Raw genomic sequence first — 21,411 nt, 5'->3', positions numbered from 1 at the left:
TCATTCAGAGCAGTAGAAGCCTATTCTTTAACCGATGAGAATTACGAAAAGGCAATCCAAACCTAACCGAACCTTTTCGGAAAGAAGAATATCGCTATGCAGGCCCATATGAACAGATTAATCCATCTACCATCAGTCAAGAATTCGAGTGACGTCAAAGCCTTCGTCAACTGCACGACACCTGCGACACGGCAATGAAGAGTCAGGACACTCTAGGAATAAAGCTAGAATCATGCTCTACACCATATTAATGAACTGTTTACCTTCCGATTTGAACCTCGACTATAAGAAGAGTAACAAAAACAAAGACGATTGGGACGTAAATATGCTTATTGACTACATAAGAAAAGAAGTCAAAAACAGAGAACGCGTACTCATCATTGACAAGCCAGTCCTGGAAGAAAAACGAGTCGAGAATTATCAAAAACCAAAGAGCGAAGCCGGCATGTCCAGACCTTTCGGAAGTCAATATAGAGCAGAAAATTGAGAAAATCAAAGCCAAGAACAGATGTTTCAATTGTCTAGGAGTCGATCATCCAGCACGCCGCTCCAGGTCTAAAGCAAGATGCCTGGTTTGCCATAGATATCATCATACGTCGATCCGCAGAGAAAAATCGGTAACGACGGAGAAACCAGCCACGGAGATAGCAGTTGGGTTGATGCCACTCAAAGACTTTGGGCTCCGAGACACCCAAGTTTACCTCCAGACCCTTGTACTCTTCATCGAAGGCGCCAGCAAGAAAGTTCTAGCAAGATGTATATTCGACAACGGCAGTCAGCGGTCATTTATTCGAGAAGACGTAACAAGAGCCTTAAACCTGCCAGTCGTATCTGAGGAACTGATCAAAGTTAATCCGTTTGCGGAAGCAAGAGAAACCACAAACATTCAAAACCGAGTCAGAGTCAACCTAAGAGGTATAACAGACCCGAAAGTATTAGTCGAGCTCGCACTCATTGAAGCGCTAATAATTTTCGGAACTGTTGTTGGTGTTCCTGGAGCTGATAAAAGAAGGCAAATGGCAGGCTACTACTGGAAGCTATCCAAGAAGAATTTTGAGAAGTCAGAAAGAGACGTAGTAGCAGTGGAGACAATATTCGTTTGGACTGTCCAAGGTCCAACGCCAGTATCAGCAAATCTCAACGTTCAATCGACAATAGCTACATGTATGATCATCAATGTAGAAGAAGAACTCCAATCCAAGTACATGAGACAGTTCTGGGATATTGAGTGGTTAGGGATTCAAGACCAGCAAGCAGCAAGAAGCACAGAGCAAGCTATCATTGATAACCACAACGCTACGATCAAATTGATGGAAGGTAGATACCAAGTACTGTTACCTTGGAAGTCCGAGCATTCAGAGATCAAGAATAATTTGTCATTAGCAACAAGAAGAATGACTAGCCTGCTCAAGAAATTCCATCAAGACCGTTCACTATTTATAAAGCTTCACGAAGTCATCAAAGATTACTTGTCTGAAGATATTATCGAATTCGTACCAGAAGAAGAAATAGCAGCTAAATCAGGGGAATCCTACTATGTTCCACACTTTGCGGTAGAGCGTGAAGGTAGAACTACTACGAAGACACGCATAGTGTTTGATGCCTCGGCAAAGGGAAAAGGAGCAGTGTCATTAAACGACTGTCTTCATCCGGGTCCCAATCTCAATCCCGACCTCTTGAAGATAATACTTAAATTTAGAAGACATAGAATGGGTATTATGGCAGATGTGGAGAAAGCATTTCTTCAAATTTCACTATGGCCAAAAGATCGAGACTACGTTCGCTTCCTGTGGATTAACGAGCTAACTAGGCCGGAAGAAATGAAGACCTTCCATCTACGCATGAAGCGGGTACTCTTTGGAGTCACGTCAAGTCCCTTCTTGCTAACTGCCACCTTGCAATATCATTTCAATCAACTACAGGAAGACTATCCAGAAACATGCGAGATACTTCATAAAACTATATACGTCGATGATCATGTGGGAGGCGCTGATTCAGTTCAAGAAGCACTTGAGTTTCACAAACAAGCCCGTGAAGTTTTCAAACGAGCCGGAATGAACCTGCTAAAATGGGTAGCCAGTTTTGAAGAAATCATGGACATATGGGGTGCATAGAACGGATCAAAACAATTGACATCCAAACATCTGAGCTCGCAATTAAAAGTTCTTGGAATTACTTGGCACCCAGAACCGGACCACTTCACGTTCGACATATCTTCACTACTAGAGTTTCTGACACATAAGAAGGATACCAAGAGAGGGCTCTTGCAAGCAGCTGCCAGAATATTCGATCCCATTGGCTTTCTAGCACCCGTTGTCATCGTGGTCAAATGTCTGTTTCAGAAGTTGTGGAGACTGGGCATATGATGGGACGTTAAGCTACCTCCGGAAGTTCAATCAGAATGGAGCGATGGTGCCTGGAATTACCAAACTTGCAACAACTAGCCATACCAAGATGGTATTTCAAGAACGCTGGAAGCATAGTCACTGGAGTAGAAGTCCATCTCTTCTGCGATTTCAAGCGAAAAATACTACGCCGCAGTTACCTACATACAGAAGTTGGAAGTTATGGAGTATCAATAGTCTCATGAAAATCACTAGTAGCACCACTGAAGAAACAGAGTCTACCTCGACTGGAGCTCATGGCAGCGCTCATAGGAGCTAGACTTTCAAGAAGTACACTGGCAGTATTCGAAGGAAGGGTCACGAGATATCACTGCTGGTCCGACTCAGAGATAGTCCTTTATTGGATTCAAGGACGAACCCGAGAATGGAAACCTTTCGAGGCTAATCGTACGTCAGAGATTCAGTCCTTAACCTATCCTAGCCACTGGTCACATTGAAGAAGTCAATACAATCCGGCAGACTTGCCATCCAGAGGGTGTACCGTAAAAGAAATAATTGCCAATCGGAAATGGTGGAACGGTCGTACCTTTTTATCAGAAGTAGAAGAACGATGGCCAAAAACAAAGTTTCTTACGTCACTTGCCAAACTCGAAACAGTCGAAGAAGAAAGAAAAGTCACAGTCCTGAGAAGCTTTATTCTACGTTAACAAGTATCATTCAGAAAGCCAAACATTTGGTATCACTGCCTGGATCTTGCGTTTCGTAAAAAACGCCAGACTTTCTCAAGAAGCAAGAGCCAGAGGTCCGATATGCGCTGAAGAGATCGCCCTAGCAAGAAATCATTGGCTACTAAAAGTACAAGAAGAATCTTTTGCAGCAGAAAGCAGTTGCTTAAAGAATAGTTAATCTCCATCCAAGTCATCAAAGATAGCTCAATTCACTCCATTCTTAGACCATGGCATTCGACGTATTGGCGGACGTTTACAGAAATCGAATCTTGAGAACGACGAAAAGCATCCAGTAATCTTGCCATCAAAACACCAGTTAACAAGGCTGCTAGTTAAAGACTGTCACGAGAAGGTCATGCACACAGGATTCAATAGTACAATGACTCAGTTACGTGAAACATATTGGATCTTACAAGGTCGCCAGCTTGTCAGAATGTTATCCAGAAATGCTATATATGCCGAAGGTTGTCCGTCAAAGACGGAAGGCAAGTTTTTGCACCATCGCCACGAGATCGAGTCACAGAAGCAGCACCATTTCAAGTCACAGGTGTTGACTTTGCCGGGCCACTTTATGTATATGATGAAGCGACCAATCAGCAGTCCAAAGTCTACATAGCACTCTTTACATGTGCAGCCACTCGAGCGCTACACTTAGAATTGGTCACCGACATGAGTGCTGAAAAGATCCTGTTATCCTTTCGACGATTCCTGGCAAGACGAGGGATGTGCAATACTCTCTACTCCGATAACCCAAAAGTGTTCAAACGTTCCGAGAAAGACCTGGCTGGGATGTTCCGGACCATCCAATCTAATGAAGTACAAGAGTTCCTGCGCTATAAAGAAATCCAGTGGAAGTATATAGCGGAACGTGCTGCCTGGTGGGGCGGATTCTGGGAACGCCTCGTCCACTCAGTTAAATCCTTCCTAAACAAAACCATCGGCCGTACCACCTTGAGCCCTGAAGGGTTAACAACCACGCTAACAGAAATTGAAGCGGTCCTGAATTCTCGCAGCAGGAGAGCTACAACCCTTGACACCTGCCCACTTTCTTAATGGCCGACCTTTGGTTTCGTTACCCGATCAAAACTTTAAAAACCAAACACCTGGACCTTCTTACAACCGAGCCGTTCTTATTAAGAAGTTGAAGTACCGTCAAATGCTGTTAAATCAATTTTGGAAACGTTGGCGGCAAAATTACTTAATGGAATTACGTTCAGCGTACTCTAGCTCTGTCATCCGTGGCTGCCCCGAGTTCCGTAAAGACGACATCGTTCTAATAGCCGACCAGTATTTTCCCTTCATGTTTGAAAGATTGGACGTATAGTTGAACTCTATCCTGGACGAGACAAGCAGATAACATCCAGCGCGGTTCGCCTTCCTGCGGGACCATCCTAAAACGAGCCATCCGGATGTTGCAGAACCTTGAATTATCAGAAAACGACGGTGTCATCGGGCCGGAGGATGTTGCAGACTGAACTATAATTTTTATGAAAAATAAAGTTAAACCGTAAAAAAGCGATTAAGAACTTTTTTGTAAAAGCATACGTAATAGCAAGAATGTATTGAGGTTACTAAGAATATTGGACTACAGGATTCTGATTCCCATCCTCGCAGCCTTTAGCACTTAAATTCTTCTGCTTTCCCATTCAAGTTTGCTATATGGTATAACCTTGAATGTGCCCTAAATGCAGACGAACTTTCTCCACAAAAGCTGCGAGGATGGTACCAGGGTTTAATGCTATGCTCAAATATTCTTAGTAACCTCAATACATTCTTGGTAATAGATTGTCAAAAAATAACAAATTTAGTAGTATATAAGCAAGAAGTTTTGTACTCATCATGTTCTCCTTTAATTTAAGTTTTAGTTGAATAAATTGTTGATTGAGTTTTAAAATGAGTTCGAATAATTCTTAGCAAGTTAGTCGCGACATTTCTTGGTGCCGAAATAAATACATACCTGTTATAATTTGAGATAAATAAATGATTTTTTAAAGAAATAAAATATGATCATTACAATAGCTATTGGTTTATTTTGAAGAACCTACCTAAAAGTAATTTTTAAAAAGTTAATCATAATTGACAGCTGTTGATTTCGCTGCATAAGGAAATTTTCCAATTAGTATAATATAGATCAAATGTTATTTAGTGTCGGGAAAAGTTCTGGATATATTTCAGGTGTCATGAAATAAGGTGAAGTCATATGTGATACCTATAATTTTTAATAAAAAATTTCTATCAATAGAATTTAGTGTGATACAAACAAGCTTCTCGAAAAACCTACAACAATAATGAAATATTTCCGAGGAAGTATTTTAGAATAAAAATTAGCTGTACTACCCTTTACATCAATGATCTAGGCCGAGAATTCAACTGTAATATTACTAACAATTGTAAGTTACGCAACATGTAAAATGTTTTTGATTCAAATTGAAATAAATTAAATTTTCGGGTGCACCAAAATGAAATTTCACATTAGTTGTATTTGAAGGAAAAAGAATTACAGCCATTAAGTTGGTGATGAAATTTTTAACTAATTCAATGTTATATATCTACCGGGTTCTTCAATAAGGTTAAAAGGTCGAGCAACTGTTTTTAAAACTTGACTTTTTTTCTGGTTAACGTGCTGACATACGGCAGCTGCAATATAATATTTTGTTCCTAGAGCTCGGCGGAACACATAATTTAACCGCCTTAAATTGTATTCGACATAAAAATTTCATTTAACTGTTTTTTTTCTCAATATTATTCGCGGTTATAAAACGATTTATCATGCAAAAAATAAGTTTTTGTTCGTATCATTTTCGGTTATGATTTAAACCATAATTAACTTTATAACAATACGTAAGGCTAAGGGTTTTTTCTTTTTTTTCCTTTTCAGTAACTATATGCGTTGTTAATAAGTTTTTAGGAAGAATAAAAGACGTCGTTACATTTGCATATAGTATATATTTAAAAAAATCTTTTTTACAATATTTACATAGTCTGACCGGTTTCGTTGGGCTTAGCCCTTCATCGTCGGACGATGATAAATTGCAATTTCTATATTTGACTTTGTTCTTTACTATTACAGGAAGGACGCTTTTTAAATAACGAAATAAAGCGCTGTAGGTATAATTCATTATTTTGAATCCAAGTTTAAGATAAGAATGGCATTTTTTACTCATTAGGACCCAAAAACACGCCCTAAAATTTATGACATACTTAGGCCTAACACTCTGTTTAATTTAAATAAAACTTAAATGTAATTAATCGATTCCGAAGTATGAGATTTCTCTATTTTATTTGCACTTTTAATTGGTGCAAACGCTCAAAAGACGTATCTGCTCCTTTACGGACTTCTAGCTGCGTCTCCTCTATTGTCCAGTATTTCCGAATTCTATTAAAAAATTGGTGAAAGAAGCGCTCCTGGCTTATTTTTTATCGGGCAGTTTAAAATATTGCGACGACATTTTTAAGCCTTAAGTTATCTCACCGATGCAAAATATTGGAGTAAACAATTATTTTTACTTCATGCCGGGATCCCCAAAAATAAGAGTAATTTACTGCTTACCGCCTGGTTGCTTTCCGTAACATTTGAAATGGATAATTGAGAACGCTTATTTAAGAATCTAATTTAGGGGTCACAATACACAAATTGGAAAATTCTTCACTAATTTTAATTGACCCTTCCTACTCATAACTGTAAGACACACTTAATCAATGACAACATACAGTTATATACCAGATTTTAGCTGTGTTATTTTTAGATAACGTTAAAGAACAATAAAAAATGTTTTGAAAAAATACTCTCGATAGTCTACGCAAGGAACGTAGATGGATTTTGGGTCAGAAATCCACATCGTTTTATCTTTTCAATTTTCGCCCTCGTAGTCCATGAGCCAGTGGCCCAAAATGTGACTTTCGAGTACCAACTCCGCGGGCAAATTGTCACATATATTTTCGGCAAAAGGGTAATTAGATATGTAAGAAACCGCATGGTGGCATTGTCTATCGCCCAGCTATTCAAGATGGCGGACATTTCAAAATGGCGGAAAAAGCTGATATAAAGCCATTTGTAACTCCGCTCCTAATTATTCAATTAGCGCGCGGGTTACACCATTGGGTTGGACGGAACATGTTCTACAATTCATGCCCTATACTTACTTGGCTTTCATCCATCTATCTATCGATTATGGTCGATACACCACCAGTTGACGCTTCTTCGCGTACATGTTAGGTTAGGAGAGAAAGGTATGTCCCGCTGGTGAATGAGAATTTCATTCTCATTCACCAGAAGGACACAAAGCTGTTGCTTGGCTCCCGTCGTTCACCCGCTCCCCCGTTCCTCCCTTAATCACCAGAATTTCTAATCACCAGATTCTCTCTCGTTCACCAGTTGCTTTCCCCCACCCCCATTCACTGGATACTTTATATCTCTCGTTCACCAGCTGCTTTCCCCCGTTGCTACCCCCAGCGGTAAAAACAAGATTTTCTCTCTCTGCTAAGGACACAAAGCTGTTGCTTGACTCCCGCCGTTCACCCGCGCCTTTCCCCCATTGCGTTCCTCCCTTAATCACCAGAATTTCTAATCACCAGATTCTCTCCCGTTCACCAGCAGTTTTCCCCCACCCCCCATTCACTGGATACTTTATCTCTCGTTCACCAGCTCCTTTCCCCCATTGCTTTCATCCCTTCTAATCACCAGTTGCTTTACCCCATCCCCATTATCCAAAATTAGTTTTGCTCGTGCAGATATCTGGAGATTAGATTTTTACCCGTTTGCTTATCGCTTCCGAAACCCTTAATTTCTAATCTCTAGGCAATAAAAACAAGAAATATACATTTCCAATTTTATTTTACTTTTAATTACATGATTGCGTAAAACAGGTTCTAATATTAGACCGACAATATAAATAACGCGTTTAAATCGCATTTTATCAATATAAAAAAAATTAACTCGATCTTCGTAAGGAATATGTACAAGTTCATTTAAAGGGTTGAAACGAACTACCTTCTGCAAGTGCAGTTTGTATAAATAATTTTATTAAAAGTTCTACCTCACCACGTCTGACCGGAATAGATATGAAATCGTCATCCTCCAGTGCCGCTGACCTTGGTGGTGCCGGGATCTCCCATTCTTGCGAAAGGTACTTTTTTCCGATGGTGAATTATCCCTCGACGGACAGTGTGGAAAGAATCTAGCATGTTCCCATTCTGGTACGTCTCCTGGTTCCCATCCTTCTAATACGCCATGACACTTGTAACATCGTACTTCATCGCCCCGCTGAATATAGTAGAATCCAGCCTTCACTAGTTGTTCCTTAGTAACGTGTGGATTTCTCCAGTGACGAAAAGTTTCAAGTCGATACGCTTCGATGTCCATACTGTAAACTGATAGTTTCTATAAGCTATTGTCAACATTCTTAAGCCCAATTGGTTAAACCTAAATTTCAATAAATGTTTTTCTATTTATTTTGGTTAGACTCTAAGACTATTTGGCTAGAATCTAAGTCTATTTACTTCAATTTAAACAAGGCCTAATTTCCCTCTACAGTAAAATAATAAAGTCACTTACTTTTACGGAAATCATTAAGCCTTTGCCTGTAAATAGAGTCGAGAAGGCGGGGTACGGAGCGCGAAAATCTACGTGTCTCTTCTCGAGGAGGTCCAGGAACTAAACGAACGCTGAGCTGTATATCTAGAGATCAAATAACACTCGAAACTTCAAGTAAATCCTGATTTCTCATTGGCTGAAACCAATTGACGTCACGGGAGATTGTAAAATGTAACCAAAAATAGAGGTTACTGCTCATCGATTAGCGATAAAAAATTCGTCACGTGTTAAATTAGACAAATTAGAATAGCTGAAAATACATTGCGCTTACTTCGCCCTAATTTACTTCTGATACAACTTTGATAAAAATTAATCCTGTTTCGGGGTTCCCACGGGAGGAAATCTTAGAGACTTAACTAGGCAGAATACACTATTTTAGCAATTGCATATAATCCTGGTTATTGTAATGGTTGATATATACTGAAATGATTATTGTTGGATAGGAAAATAAAAGAATCGTGATAAAAGTTAATATTTTTATTCCATAATAATTGGGATGGTGAGTAGAATCCTACTGCTATGGACTTCGCCCCCGTCGTCCCAGTATAATTGATGCTCCACAAATTGCAGAAGCATCCTGGGACCTCCCTTGGGCTCTCCCACCTCAAGGCTAACAGAACAATACATAAAATTTTAACTTTAGTACAGTATAAATAATTCGTGAAATTTAATTTATTACCTTATTCTAAGTTCAAATTTAATCGAATCGTCGTTTGCGCTTTGCAACACTACACCGTTCAATTCTTCAATTCTACATGAAGAAAATTAAAATCTAAAATTTTTGTTCTAAAAGTTATTTAAATCTTAAAATAATATTTACCTCATTTTGATTTCGTTTTGGTTTGCTCCGATCAAAGAAAAAAGGTTGGAATAATTTGTTTTAATTTTTTTACCCCGTTTTTGTACCATTTTCCCACCCCACCAATTCCTAGCCCCTATAGCCTATCTCCTTCTTTTCCGTGATGAAATCTAAGTTAGAGAGTGTGGAATCTATTCAGTGTGTAAATAAGTGGGTAAAGTCGGTACATTTTTCTCAGGGTTAAATAGTGTTCGTAGATAATTAATTTCGTGAGACTGGGAATTTCCACCATCTTCCTCTTAGCGTACGTCACGAGAAGATGGTTTAGGTTCGTGCAAAGTCTAACAAATTTACAGATAAGAGTCCGCATTGTAGTACGTTCTTGCATCGGACTGGTTGACTTAACGAAATTCTGGAAAAAAGGGGTAAGTGATTTTCAATAAAGAGTCTTTTTTTGTTACGTTTTAAAGTATTTATTAAGAGTGAAAAAAGTTACATACGAAAAATTGTTTACAATTGTTTTTTTTCGCGTATATGAGTTTATATTATTAAATAAAATGGCAGAGTCAAATTTCAATCTTTTTATCATTACAAGGCCCAAAGCTAACTAAATCCCTGTTAAATTATCTAAGGCAATGTTTTTTTTCACCAATCTTATTTTGCGTGTACTAAAGATATTTTGTTAATGACGGGTAGAAAACATCTTTCAATGGTTCAAGACGTTAAAAGATTTCAATGACTTTTAGAAAGTACTTTAAATAGAACGTGCAGGAATAATGCAATAATATATTTCTACCAATGTTTTGTTTTCATGCTAGATTGCGTAAACCACCCCGTTGTCCTAACTAGTATACCAATACTTTCTGATTCTATTTTAATTTTTTTGTTTTTGGATGGTTTATTTTATTCGAAAGTAAAAGGTTTGGCGCTCGTAGAAGCGCGCGCATGTTTTCGAGAGAGGTCGGGTCATATCTCTAAAAGATACCAGATAGCGTGGGAATATATTGTTTTATCCTCTGGAACCGTTTTTTTTTCCAGTCAGTCACCATACCTCTCTCTCTAGCTAATGGATTCGCCAAATTCGATGTGATGATTTTTCTAGCATGATTTTCGAAAGATAAAAATATCTTGCTGTCGTTTTTTTCCCAATTTTTGGAAAACTTTTGGTAGTACGTTTTTGTACTCTGTCCTTTAGTTCTATGCAAAATATACATTACGCAATATTCGCCGCAAACGTTACTAGTTAGTCCTTGCAATCGTCTTTTGCTAAATGTCCACGTCTTACACATTGAATTTAAATATTTTCTGATTGGGGGTAAAAATGGGGGAAGCCCCATTGAATCAAAATAGAATCCCCGTTTTCGGCCATCGACGTAGACGCAATTCCAATGAGAACCTGTTTCTCCCCTTTTATCAAAATTAATGATAAGCGATTGCGGATATTTCACCATGGGTTTTAAATTATCGGAAGAAAAAACGCCTAAAAAGTTCGGTGTTTTATACAGTGGCTGAGATAAGTCCACGTTTGTCGTAGTCATTTTAATAGTCTCGAATAATGTTCCTATTTTTATCTATCTGTAAACAAGATTGAAATTCGGCGTATACGATAACGACCGTAGAATCTTTTAAAGGGGTACCAAATCCTAAATCTAAACGTAGTTGCCCTCTCTTTACGGGGTTCCAAAACGTGACGTCACTGGCCGAATTGTCAGGGATTAAATCAAAAGCATATAAGGCAAAGCCTAGAGGAAAGTGAGCCAACGCGATGTGATTTCCCTCGTCTTTGTAGAGTATCCCAGTTCCCGAGAATAGCGAATGATAGGCTAGCGTAAATTGTTTACTATTAAAATTAGGGGTCAACGCTTTCGAAGGGATTTGTTCGTTATCAACGTATAGAGCCAAATAATTTAGGTCGAAATTTTCAAAATTATAAGGATTAGACTTAACGGAGCCCTTATACGCTTTGTTGGTGGCTAAACCAATAATGACTCTGTTGGGCATCGGACCTAAGAATATATTGTCAAAACTATCGTTCTGAATAGAACTAGCCAATGTTTTAGCTTTAATTTCGGTACGAGTAAAGGGATATTTGGCATTGCTACGTAATAATCCTTGCTGATGGGCTAATAAAATTTTAGGCATAATTTTAACTTTACGTACAATTAGAGCAGCGTCTATAAATTCGACTTTATACGCGTCGACAGTGTCGCTAACAAGGGTAAAATTATCGCTATTTCTAGTGAGTGAAACCTTAAGTTGTACGCCATTAATTAAATATTTGTTGAAATTAAAAATGTCACAAAAAATGTTCCCGTAAAGTTCAATTTCTTTTGATTCAGCGGCTAGAGCCTGACGTTTTATGAATCCGGCATTTGTTATCATATCCATACTTCCAGCCGTGTCATCGTACCATCCAGATGTCGCAAGGTGAGTGTTTTTTGCATCGTACCCAAAGTTGAGCAAGGTTTCGATAAAGGCCCTATAGGGGTAATTTGCGGCCGATGGTGAAACCGTCGTATCATTGAGTTTCACTTCACATTGTTTGAATAGCGAATGCAGAGAATTGTTCACGAGCGAAACGTTAGACCCGGCATCCAAGTTGTCACCGTTGGTCTTGACGATTTTGACTTTACAATATATCATTGTCATTGCCAAATCTGTGTAAGAGTCTCCCGTACCCGGTACCACGAATTCGATGATAGAACTGCTGTCGATAGATGAAATTGGCTTACACCATACCGTTTGACCTTTTTCAACGCTGAGTTGAGTTGGTAGTTCGTTGAAAATATTTAATTCGCTTTTAAGTACTTCCATTTTTAGAGAGCAAAAATATCACGAACCGTACGCGTGAACTTGCGGCGTATAACTGAACTCGTTTTCTTTGCGCGGGGGTTCTTCTTCAATGCTTTCTTAGTAGTTTTTCTTCTCTTGCGACGACCCGAACCTTCTTGCGCTGCCATTACGTCCACAGTTTCTGTCATTCGTTTATTGGCTGACGTTTTTAAGTCCTGACCTTGCAAGACGTCTCCGAGTACTTTCTTTCCTGTAGAAAGAGCCCTTATTCCCACGTATTTGGCAGACTGTTTTAGGAATGGGAATACAAACCTAGCTAGCCCAGAAAAAAAGCTACCAATTCCGTGTCCTTTTTGTCCCGCAAACCCAGAGAAATAAGGTAAATCAACTCCGCCCCCCGCCTGATTTAAATAATATTGCATGTAGGGACAATTTCTATCAACGTACTGATAAGCCATTTTTTTTTACTGAGCTCGTCGTAAATGTACTTTACACGTGACTGAACCAAACTGAAATGGCACGAATTCACCTAAACTAGTTCTTATATTTATGTCGATACAGTCAAAATAATTTCTACTCAGTTTAAGGTAATGCGGAGAATCGAAAGTTTTTGAAACGGTTGATCCATTGGGCGCGTTTTGATCTACAACAATTGTTCGCAAAAGGGGGGCTAATGTATCCCCAACCATTTCATTTCCTACCAAATCGGAATACACGAACATAAGATCGGGGATGAATAAGTTTAATTGCATAGGGGAATCTGATCTGAATGCTAGCTTAGGTGAAATATCAGTAACACTATCTCTAAATCCTAAAATTTTCCTCAACTTTGGCGTTAACTCGAGTTGGTAATAAAGTTTACTATAGGAAGTGTATTGTACGTGTCCACTTTCTAAACTATATTCAAATTTTCCTAATGAATCATTATCGAACTTTAAATCAAGGTTCAAACTTTTAATACTTTCATTAAGTACGGCCAAAAGTTCATGAGGATTTTTGTAGTAACCCTGAGGTATCTCGCGGAAGTCGTACGTATATTTGTAATAATAATAATAATAATAAGTCTTTTATTTTATAAACGGGGGAATGTCTTTTAACTATAGCTACGACTTTAAATATTTTTTCGGTATAATTAGCTTCGAAACTCTTTTGAAATATCATTTTAGTTGTATTTATTCTAACCAAATCCCCTACTTGGAATTGCGGTTTCATTTTCAGTTTCTCGGCATAATATTTAGAGTAGATATTATTGTACACACGTAATACGCTATTTTCCGAAACGTCATTTGGGGCCATTTTAATTGAGCTATGATAAGAGGAATTGTACGCTTCGACCAAGTCCTGTAAGACTTCCAAATATCTATTTGTGGTGTGATGGGTAAAATATCTATACATTTTTGTTTTTTACGTTCTATTAAACCTTTCTACGATAGAGGCTTTTATTTCGTCATTTTCGGTACTAAAAAATTTAACTTTATTCTTTTTGAAATATCCTTGTACTTCTTTATTCCTAAATTCCGTGCCCTTGTCCGATTGAAATTTATCTGGAATTCCGTCTTTAAAAACAATTTTTATATTTTTCAAAACCTCTTTCCCCGATTTAGTTTTAAGAGGTAACCCCCACGCTTTTCTACTAAAACAGTCTATAATTGTTAAAATGTATTTGTATCCGTCATTATCAGCCTCTAACGAGCGCATATCGTTAATATCCGCCTGGTATTGTTCCCTTATATTACTAATTACTATTTTATTTTGTTGAAACTTTTTATATTTCGGCCTATGCATCGTAAAAGCGTCGATTCCTCTTAACCATTTTTCTACAGTTTCCCTACTTAAGCCGTGAGACTTTACGGACTGGAATAACCTTTCAGTGCCTCCGAAAGACGCCGGATGCTTCGGGTCAAAATATATTTTTTCTAAAATAGCTTCGCCCATACTTTCGACTTTTGCGCGCGACTCCTTGTTTGTTTATAAGAGTGATGAGAAGAGTCGGACGTGGAGTGATCTCGGTCGAGGCTACGAGTGGGGAGGAGCTTATCTGTCCTGCGCGCGCGCTCTCTTTGAGGAACCGGATACTCGCGCTTAACGGGAGAACGTCGTTGTCGGGTTCTCGGAGCTAGCGGGGAGGGAAAGCCTTGGATCGCCGGTGAAGAGTTAAATTGGGTCAAATTGGAAATAAACGCGAAATATCCGATAGGTTTTGGGTAGGCTTTAGGATTTAAATACGCTTTGACAATTTCGCTAATATTGGAACCTTTAATAGGTCGACCGTTTATTACGAGCTCCCCGTTTTCATCCCACCGTATTCTTTCGGGTACAGTTTCCAACTGATCCACCATGCTTTGCGCTTTTTGGTAATATATCAAAGGCAAATCGTCTATCCAGTCCCTACTTAGCGAGTCGAGTGCGGGGGCAATTTCGATTTCTTTAGTAGCCGAGGCTTGCTTACGTAGATTTCCGTGTCTCATTGAAGCTTGATCGTATAAAATCCATTTCGAGGCGTCGTCTAAATCTTTCATATTTAATATTTGATCCATCTTAACGTCTAATTCAGAGACTGTCAGAGCGAGGGGGTGCGGGAACGGGTCGGGCTTTAAAACGCCGTTAGGTACGAGAATCATTTTTCTGGCGTGTTTCATTGTTTACTACCGAATATAGAACCAAGAAGGGTTGAAACGACGGGTAGAAGAAACGAGAAAAATCCGCCCCCAGACTGAACTAACAATTTCTTTTTACTTTTCCAAGCTACCCGCTTACTGGCAAGTTTTCGAAGGGTATTTTTATGACGAGATAACCTGGTTTTTTGGGTATTTGATAGTTTTACGTTACCAATTAAAGTGTTATGAATACATTCGCTGATAGCGTCTATGAGGGATTTGTCGGCTTTAGCTAAAATGGCTTTTCTTTGAACGGGTTTGCAACGACCGAGATATCGGAGAGCGTCTCTCTCGATACGTACTCTACGAGACATGATTCATAACTGATTGAAGTTACGAAATGTAAGTTCTATTTATTTAGGGAGATAAGCGTAGCACGTTTCTCCCGGTAAAATATTAGTTAAGACTCTTTGATCTTCGGGACAAGTTTGAGTTAAATTGAATACTACAAAACGCCACTTATCAGGGAACATTTGTCTAGCGAGATAAGCCACTTGCTGACGGTCTCGGGGGCTTTTCAATAAAATTATGTAATGCGAATTCAGGGAAATGGTTCTGCTATCTTTTGATTGATGGAATAAGTTCTGTGTAATAAAAATAACGCTTAGGGAACGGTGATGGGTCCCTTTCACGAATAAATCACCAATTTGACCTTTACTCTCGCTCATCTGGTCGTCGATAACTAATAATATAGGATCTTTTCCGTCATAATCAGATAAAACAGGCAATCCTTCTTTAAAAACTACCCCGTGCTTCATTTTATCGTATAGAGCTTGCCATTCTCCGTAATACCAATGTATTTCTTTAAAACCCGGAACAAACATTTCCTCTTCGTGATTAATTATAAATTCAATTAAATAGCTTTTGCCACTCTGACTCGGGCCTGCCGTTACGCAATTAAACGGATGAATAAATTGCATGGTTATCTTCCTTCGAGTACTAGCGTACAAATGAAAATGTAAATTAAAATTCGGTTAAATTTATGGGACTCTTCAGCGGAGGAAAAATATAATCGAATAACCTATTTCGTCCCTTACCCCGTATAGGTTTGATATTCACATTAGAGTCGCAAGACTATATTTACTTTAGAGTCGTAACACTGAAACCTATATTCACTTTAGAGTGGTGAGACTAATTTTAAGCGAGAATTAGCGATTGGAGGGCTCTACGTCCCGTCCTCAGGACCAATTAGATTTGCTTTATAGCCGTAGGGTACCGTAGTGAAGTCGTTCAGTAACCGTACCTTGTCTACGACGGGTATATAGATTTTAGTACGGTGGACGGAAACGACCGTATGATCGGGTAGACGCAAAATCTGCCTCGGCTGGGGTACGGTTACTGGCTCGTTCGTTTCTCCGTCGACACCTATCAATCTTTTAAGCGTGTCCATATTAACCAAATCTTTAATGCCTTGATTTATACGGAACCCTTTGACTTTCATTTCGTAGGAGACTTTACCGGTCGTAGGGTTCAGTACTTTAAAGGCGTAATTTTTTGCGCCACCTGTTGCCAATTCTTGGATGTACGAGCCTTTTCCGTACTTTTCCAACTCATCGGTCATGTCTCCGAGATAGTTTCCCGTCTCAATCTCTATTCCATCTCGTTCTTTTAGATAAATGCAACTGTCCGTATCATAATAATACGTAAGCTGGCCTAATCTCCTTAAATAAGAGTATAACTTGAACCTAGCCATTGCGGTCGTATAGGCTGCAATTACTACGTTCGTGTTTGGGTAAACAAGATCAATATCTTTAAAAAACGCCCACTTGATCGCGCAATGCGTTTGACTTAAGGGAATAACCGATTTAACTTCTATGTCGGGGTCTAAGAATAAATCGAAAAACTTTTTGGGATCGCTAATAATAGCCGATTGGTCTTTGCGAGGGTTTAAACCAAAACGATCCCAAAAAGAGTTAAGACAAAGCTTCGCGATGGTACGAAGACCGGGGTTCTTTTTAATATTGGCAGGATCAAGTTTTACTCCTTCCTTTTCGTAATATTCGTCAACGTATTTCTTAATCTCTTCATCGGTTTCTATTCCCGTGGGTAACCCGCTGGATTCCTGTTTGAGTTTAAGAAACGCGTTGACGTACTCGGAGAAAAGACCGCCCTCTTTCGATATCGGGTCGTATTTTACTACCTCGTATTCCCAAATTTCGTGAATAGAAATGACCTTGTAACCCATTTCGATTGGCAACTGTACCTCGTCTGCTACCCAAGTACCAGTTATTTGTCGTTCTGAGTCTTCGTGGGGACAATCCTGCTGGTTTCGAGACTCACTAAATTTTTGGCAGTTGGCAAACACTAGTTTCGATCCTATTCTTTGGGGTAAAACGGGATGGTAGAGAGATTGTGGCGGTAACATTGTGGCTTTTATTAAACCGTTTACGGTAGAAATGTCAGGGAAAGGAGCTTTTACATGTATTTTAGGGTGTCCCACGGGTAACTTGCAATACTTGTTACACCACGGATAGAGTGAACAAATATCAATGTATTTAATTTCCTCCCCCTCTTTACACTTGTGATGTAATTTCAAGGCTGACGTACGTCCTCCGAAAAAGGCTTCGCGGGGGCAGATTGGCTCTTTAATTTTTAATTTTTAATTTTCGGTAGAAAGATATGCGTCGATGGCGGGGTTAGTACTCCTCTCAGCTTTGAAGGTACATTCCAATTTTCATGGACAGTGTATCCCAATTGTTTCAAGCGGTTAGTGGTAGCAATGGTTGACGCGTATCGCGAATTATGGGTCTGAGTGTGGTCGCCGTATAACGCTAAGTTTCTATTGATAGGAAAACACTTTTTACAGCCGTGAAAATAACATCCGTGATATTGAAACACTTCGTTATCGAGAAGTCCGTCCACGTTAATGTTAAGAATTCTAGGTTCAAATCCATTAAAAGCAGACTGAATTTCCTTCCCTCGTAAGTGAGACATCCAATCAAGCCATTCGATCGCGCCAAAACTCTGGTTGCAGTTCATACGATAGCCGAAAGGGGGCACTACACCAATCGTATCGGGCTGTAAAAAGTGATTCCTAAAGATAAAACTGCATACTCCCGCAATCGTTATCGCAATTAAGAACGGGTCTATTTCGAATTTATCCATGAAAATAGAACGATATGATAAACAGCCTTGCAAAAGAATGTTTACGTCCTGGCGGCAGTACCGGATTAAATCTCTTTTATAATCAAAATAATTAAAGTTGGGGTCCGAATTACCGCAAGCTTCGGACCGGGAATCGTTATACCACTGGATAAATTCATCGTAGGCCTTACCGCTTAAACGATTAGGGTCGTACGCGTCCATCGGAGGCATGTCATTATGTAGTACGTAATTGGTTTCGTTCGAACGGGCTGGATCAAATTCATGGTCTACGGTATTAAACAGTAAATGCGGGAAATGTCCCTTATTTAAATTATTATCTAAACCGAATGTGGAAACGAATTGAGAAAGTGCAAAGGGCATAAAATTTAAAGAATCTAAGAATTTTAATTTTTTATACTGTACTTTCATGAATTTGGTCCCGTCTGTCAAGACTTTAGGGGTCCACATTAAATCGACCATTTTACGTACTATAAATTGCGCGTCGTAACCTTTAGCGTTATGGGCGATACATATAATCTTATCGGCTACTCTATTAAGCGTACGAAGATACTCTAGAAAGTCGCCGACGGGGTCTTTTGAGATAAATATTTTCTCCCGAGGACCACTACTGCATTTAGCACATGCGTACTGACTATCTTTTTCTTCGAAACAGAATTTACACGCTTTTTGCGAAACGCATAAAATTGGTTCGTGAATCAAAGCATTGACGTCAGTACGATTTGTTTGTTTACATTCCAAGTCATAAAAAACAAAGACTTCCGTTTTAGGAGTACTTCTCTTAGTTGGTGGTGATTGTTCATTGTCGGAGTCGTGGACCCGTTTATTATTGCTATTTATTCGAGAACGAGTAGTTTTATCGGCAGAATCTTTACGGTCGGTCTTTAAAGGTTGCATGTAACATAGATGACCTGCGGGGTTAAACTCACTACACGAAAGACAATAGGTATCTCCGCAAACGTGTACTGCCTTACGCTTAAACATACTGACAAATTTTCCGCAAAGATTACAAACGTAAATTTTATTACATAAGAGCTCGGGTCCTGATAAATGGTAATCGTAACAATTTTGATTAGGGAAAACTCTTAAACATGTTTGGCAAGTTATTTTATCTACGTCCTTCCTGCAATCTTGTTTTCTACAACAAGCGTGACAGAAAAGAAGGCATTTATGCTCAGTGAGATTATTAAAACCTACTAAACATTTTTCGCAAAAGTAATTAAACGCGAAAAGGGGTTTAGGGTTAGTAATTACGTTGAAATGTGTGTCAATATTTAGAAGATAAAGACGTTTGCGGAGAGGCCCTTCTAGTTCCCTCTCTTCTTCGACGTCGCCGAAAATAACTAATGGTACGGGATCGCGTAATCGAAAAACGATAATACTGTATTCGGGCAAGATTTCTTGGAACCGAGTTAAAGCGTCCGGACCCGCGCATTCTTCGTCTGTTAATGCAGAATATACCAAAAGGGTCCTAGCTTCGCGGGTCTGTAATTGCGTTTCAATATTTTTTCCTCTACACTGTCTTATAGTAGTATATTTTCTTTTAAGTTCTCCATCATTTTTATTATCCGTGTATTCTCTATGAGCTATGGCTACTACAAGAGCTCGTGCTAAACAAATTTTATCAGGGTTATTTATCGTTATGGTGCATTTTTTATAAAAAGAAAACTCTTTTTCGAGGGAAATCCCTAACCCAACTGGTCTAGTTCCTCCTTGCGGTAATCTGACTCGGTTAAACGTAACCGTAACTATTCCTTCAAAAAAACTACCATCGTTCTCGGATCTATAGCTTTTTTCATCGATATACGTCATCAACCATTGCAAGTCTAATTGGTCCCGACGCCGGAAACTGACGTGAATTTGAAAGCCGTGGTTAGTGACGTTCACGAATGAAACCGAAACCATATCTGAAGGCAAACAGTCCTCCAATAGGGTTTCCATCAATATATAAATACCGTTTTCTATATTATTTTCTAGTCTGACATTTAAAGTTCGTCCCATTAGTCCGAAATTTGGGGAATTTTGGATATTATTATTTAATATTTTAATAGAACCTGGTAAATTAGGAAAGGATGGAGGCGTTATTGGAACGTCAACTAAACCACCTCCAACTTGAGGGGGAGACGAAGTGGGGGCAGCCAAATTTGTGTTCTCGGGGTTCGCGTTTTTCTCAGCAGTCTGAGACGGTGGAGGTGAATACTGCGGAGCTCGTGAGGGGCCAGCGACCGCTATAGGGTCATTATTACGCTGAGGGGAAATATTATGAGGGGGCCTGCTACTACTAGCCGTACGAGCAGCTAACAACGCTTTAGCTTCCTCGAACATTTCGGCTGCTCTTGCGGCTGCGGCTGCAAGTTCCTCCGCGTCCCGTCGGGCAACTTGTACGTTCTCAGCTAAACGCTGAATGCTGTCCGTACTGGGGGACGACGTGATAAAATTATCTTCCAAAGATAAAGAGTGGCACGTGTCATCTGATTCTAGAAAGGGTGAGGGAGCATCCATAGGCGTATACGAGGGCGAATAACGTACTTCGTCAGGTGGGATAGAACTAGGTCTTAAAAGGGGTGAAGGTAAATTAACGATAGGGGGCGAACAAATTTGATGGGTTAGTTGATATTCTCTAAGATAATCTCGTACCATTGTCATTTCTTTTAAACGTTCCAATTGCGAATCAGTTACTGTAGTTAAGGAAAGGGTAGGGTCTTGGGTATCAGTTAAATCTATTATTTCCATTTCTGGAGAATCGGGTAAAGTTACTATGTGTACTTCCGGGAGCTCGTTATCAGTTATATCAATCAATTCAGGGGAGTCGATTAAAATCATTTCCGGGGTATCAACTAAATTAATTTCTGGGTATTGTACACCTTTCATTTTAATGCCAATTTACTTAAACCTTATTCAAAAAAATTACGATAAAAAAAAATCAAAATAAACTTACGTAGAGAGAGAGGGCGCGCTTCAAAAATCCTGGTACTAGACGCACAAAGAACAACAATAGAGTGACGTTCCCCCGGTTCAGGCACCCCCTTATATATAGGGCCTAGGGGAAGATAGTAAGCTTATCTCTTATTCCCAAAGAACTTGTTCAGTTCTCGAGAATATATTAGGGTTATGCTAAAATTTATACTTATTTACGCAAAATATTCCATTTAACTTCATTTCCGATATGGACACTGAAGTACAAACATCTGCCATAATCACCGTCCTGAAACAACCTTCTAAAATTATAGCTGTAGTGATTATTTTAATTACAATTTTCTTATTTGAGTTCATTTTGTGGTATTTTGAAAACGTTTCTACCGTAAAATTGTAACTTTTTTCACTGTTGTTCACAAAATGGTATTAAAAGTATACTAATTTTATGTTAATTTCAATTAATTGTATTGTTTTCTAG

The 21,411-nt window shown here is 39.1% G+C and overlaps 2 protein-coding genes across 2 annotated transcripts; both read left to right on the top strand.

The window, feature by feature from the left end:
- Positions 1-232: 232 nt before the first annotated feature.
- Positions 233-2,114, top strand: LOC149968705 (uncharacterized). The gene is made up of 2 exons (XM_090168775.1): positions 233-464; positions 526-2,114. Exons 1-2 carry the CDS (start codon positions 233-235, stop codon positions 2,112-2,114), a joined length of 1,821 nt encoding a protein of 606 aa, XP_090024901.1.
- A 799-nt stretch (positions 2,115-2,913) lies between these two features.
- Positions 2,914-4,126, top strand: LOC149968704 (uncharacterized). The gene is made up of 2 exons (XM_090168763.1): positions 2,914-3,107; positions 3,490-4,126. The coding sequence occupies exons 1-2, from the start codon at positions 2,914-2,916 to the stop codon at positions 4,124-4,126; spliced, it is 831 nt and encodes a 276-aa protein (XP_090024889.1).
- The last annotated feature ends 17,285 nt before the right edge of the window (positions 4,127-21,411 follow it).

This window comes from Leiobunum rupestre, chromosome 1 (assembly GCF_980474605.1).
Source record: "Leiobunum rupestre chromosome 1, qqLeiRupe1.1.hap1, whole genome shotgun sequence".
Lineage (NCBI taxonomy): Eukaryota > Metazoa > Arthropoda > Arachnida > Opiliones > Sclerosomatidae > Leiobunum > Leiobunum rupestre.
Note: the sequence above shows the minus strand (reverse complement) of the source record. Positions and strands in the feature narration are given on the sequence as shown.

Bases quoted from the DNA above. Each gene is read 5' to 3' on its own strand.
- LOC149968705 (XM_090168775.1), top strand. From the start codon at position 233: ATGCTCTACACCATATTAATGAACTGTTTACCTTCCGATTTGAACCTC. The intron at 465-525 runs GTCAATATAGAG...TCAATTGTCTAG, and splicing joins CATGTCCAGACCTTTCGGAA to GAGTCGATCATCCAGCACGC.
- LOC149968704 (XM_090168763.1), top strand. From the start codon at position 2,914: ATGGTGGAACGGTCGTACCTTTTTATCAGAAGTAGAAGAACGATGGCC. The intron at 3,108-3,489 runs GTAAAAAACGCC...GGATCTTACAAG, and splicing joins CTGCCTGGATCTTGCGTTTC to GTCGCCAGCTTGTCAGAATG.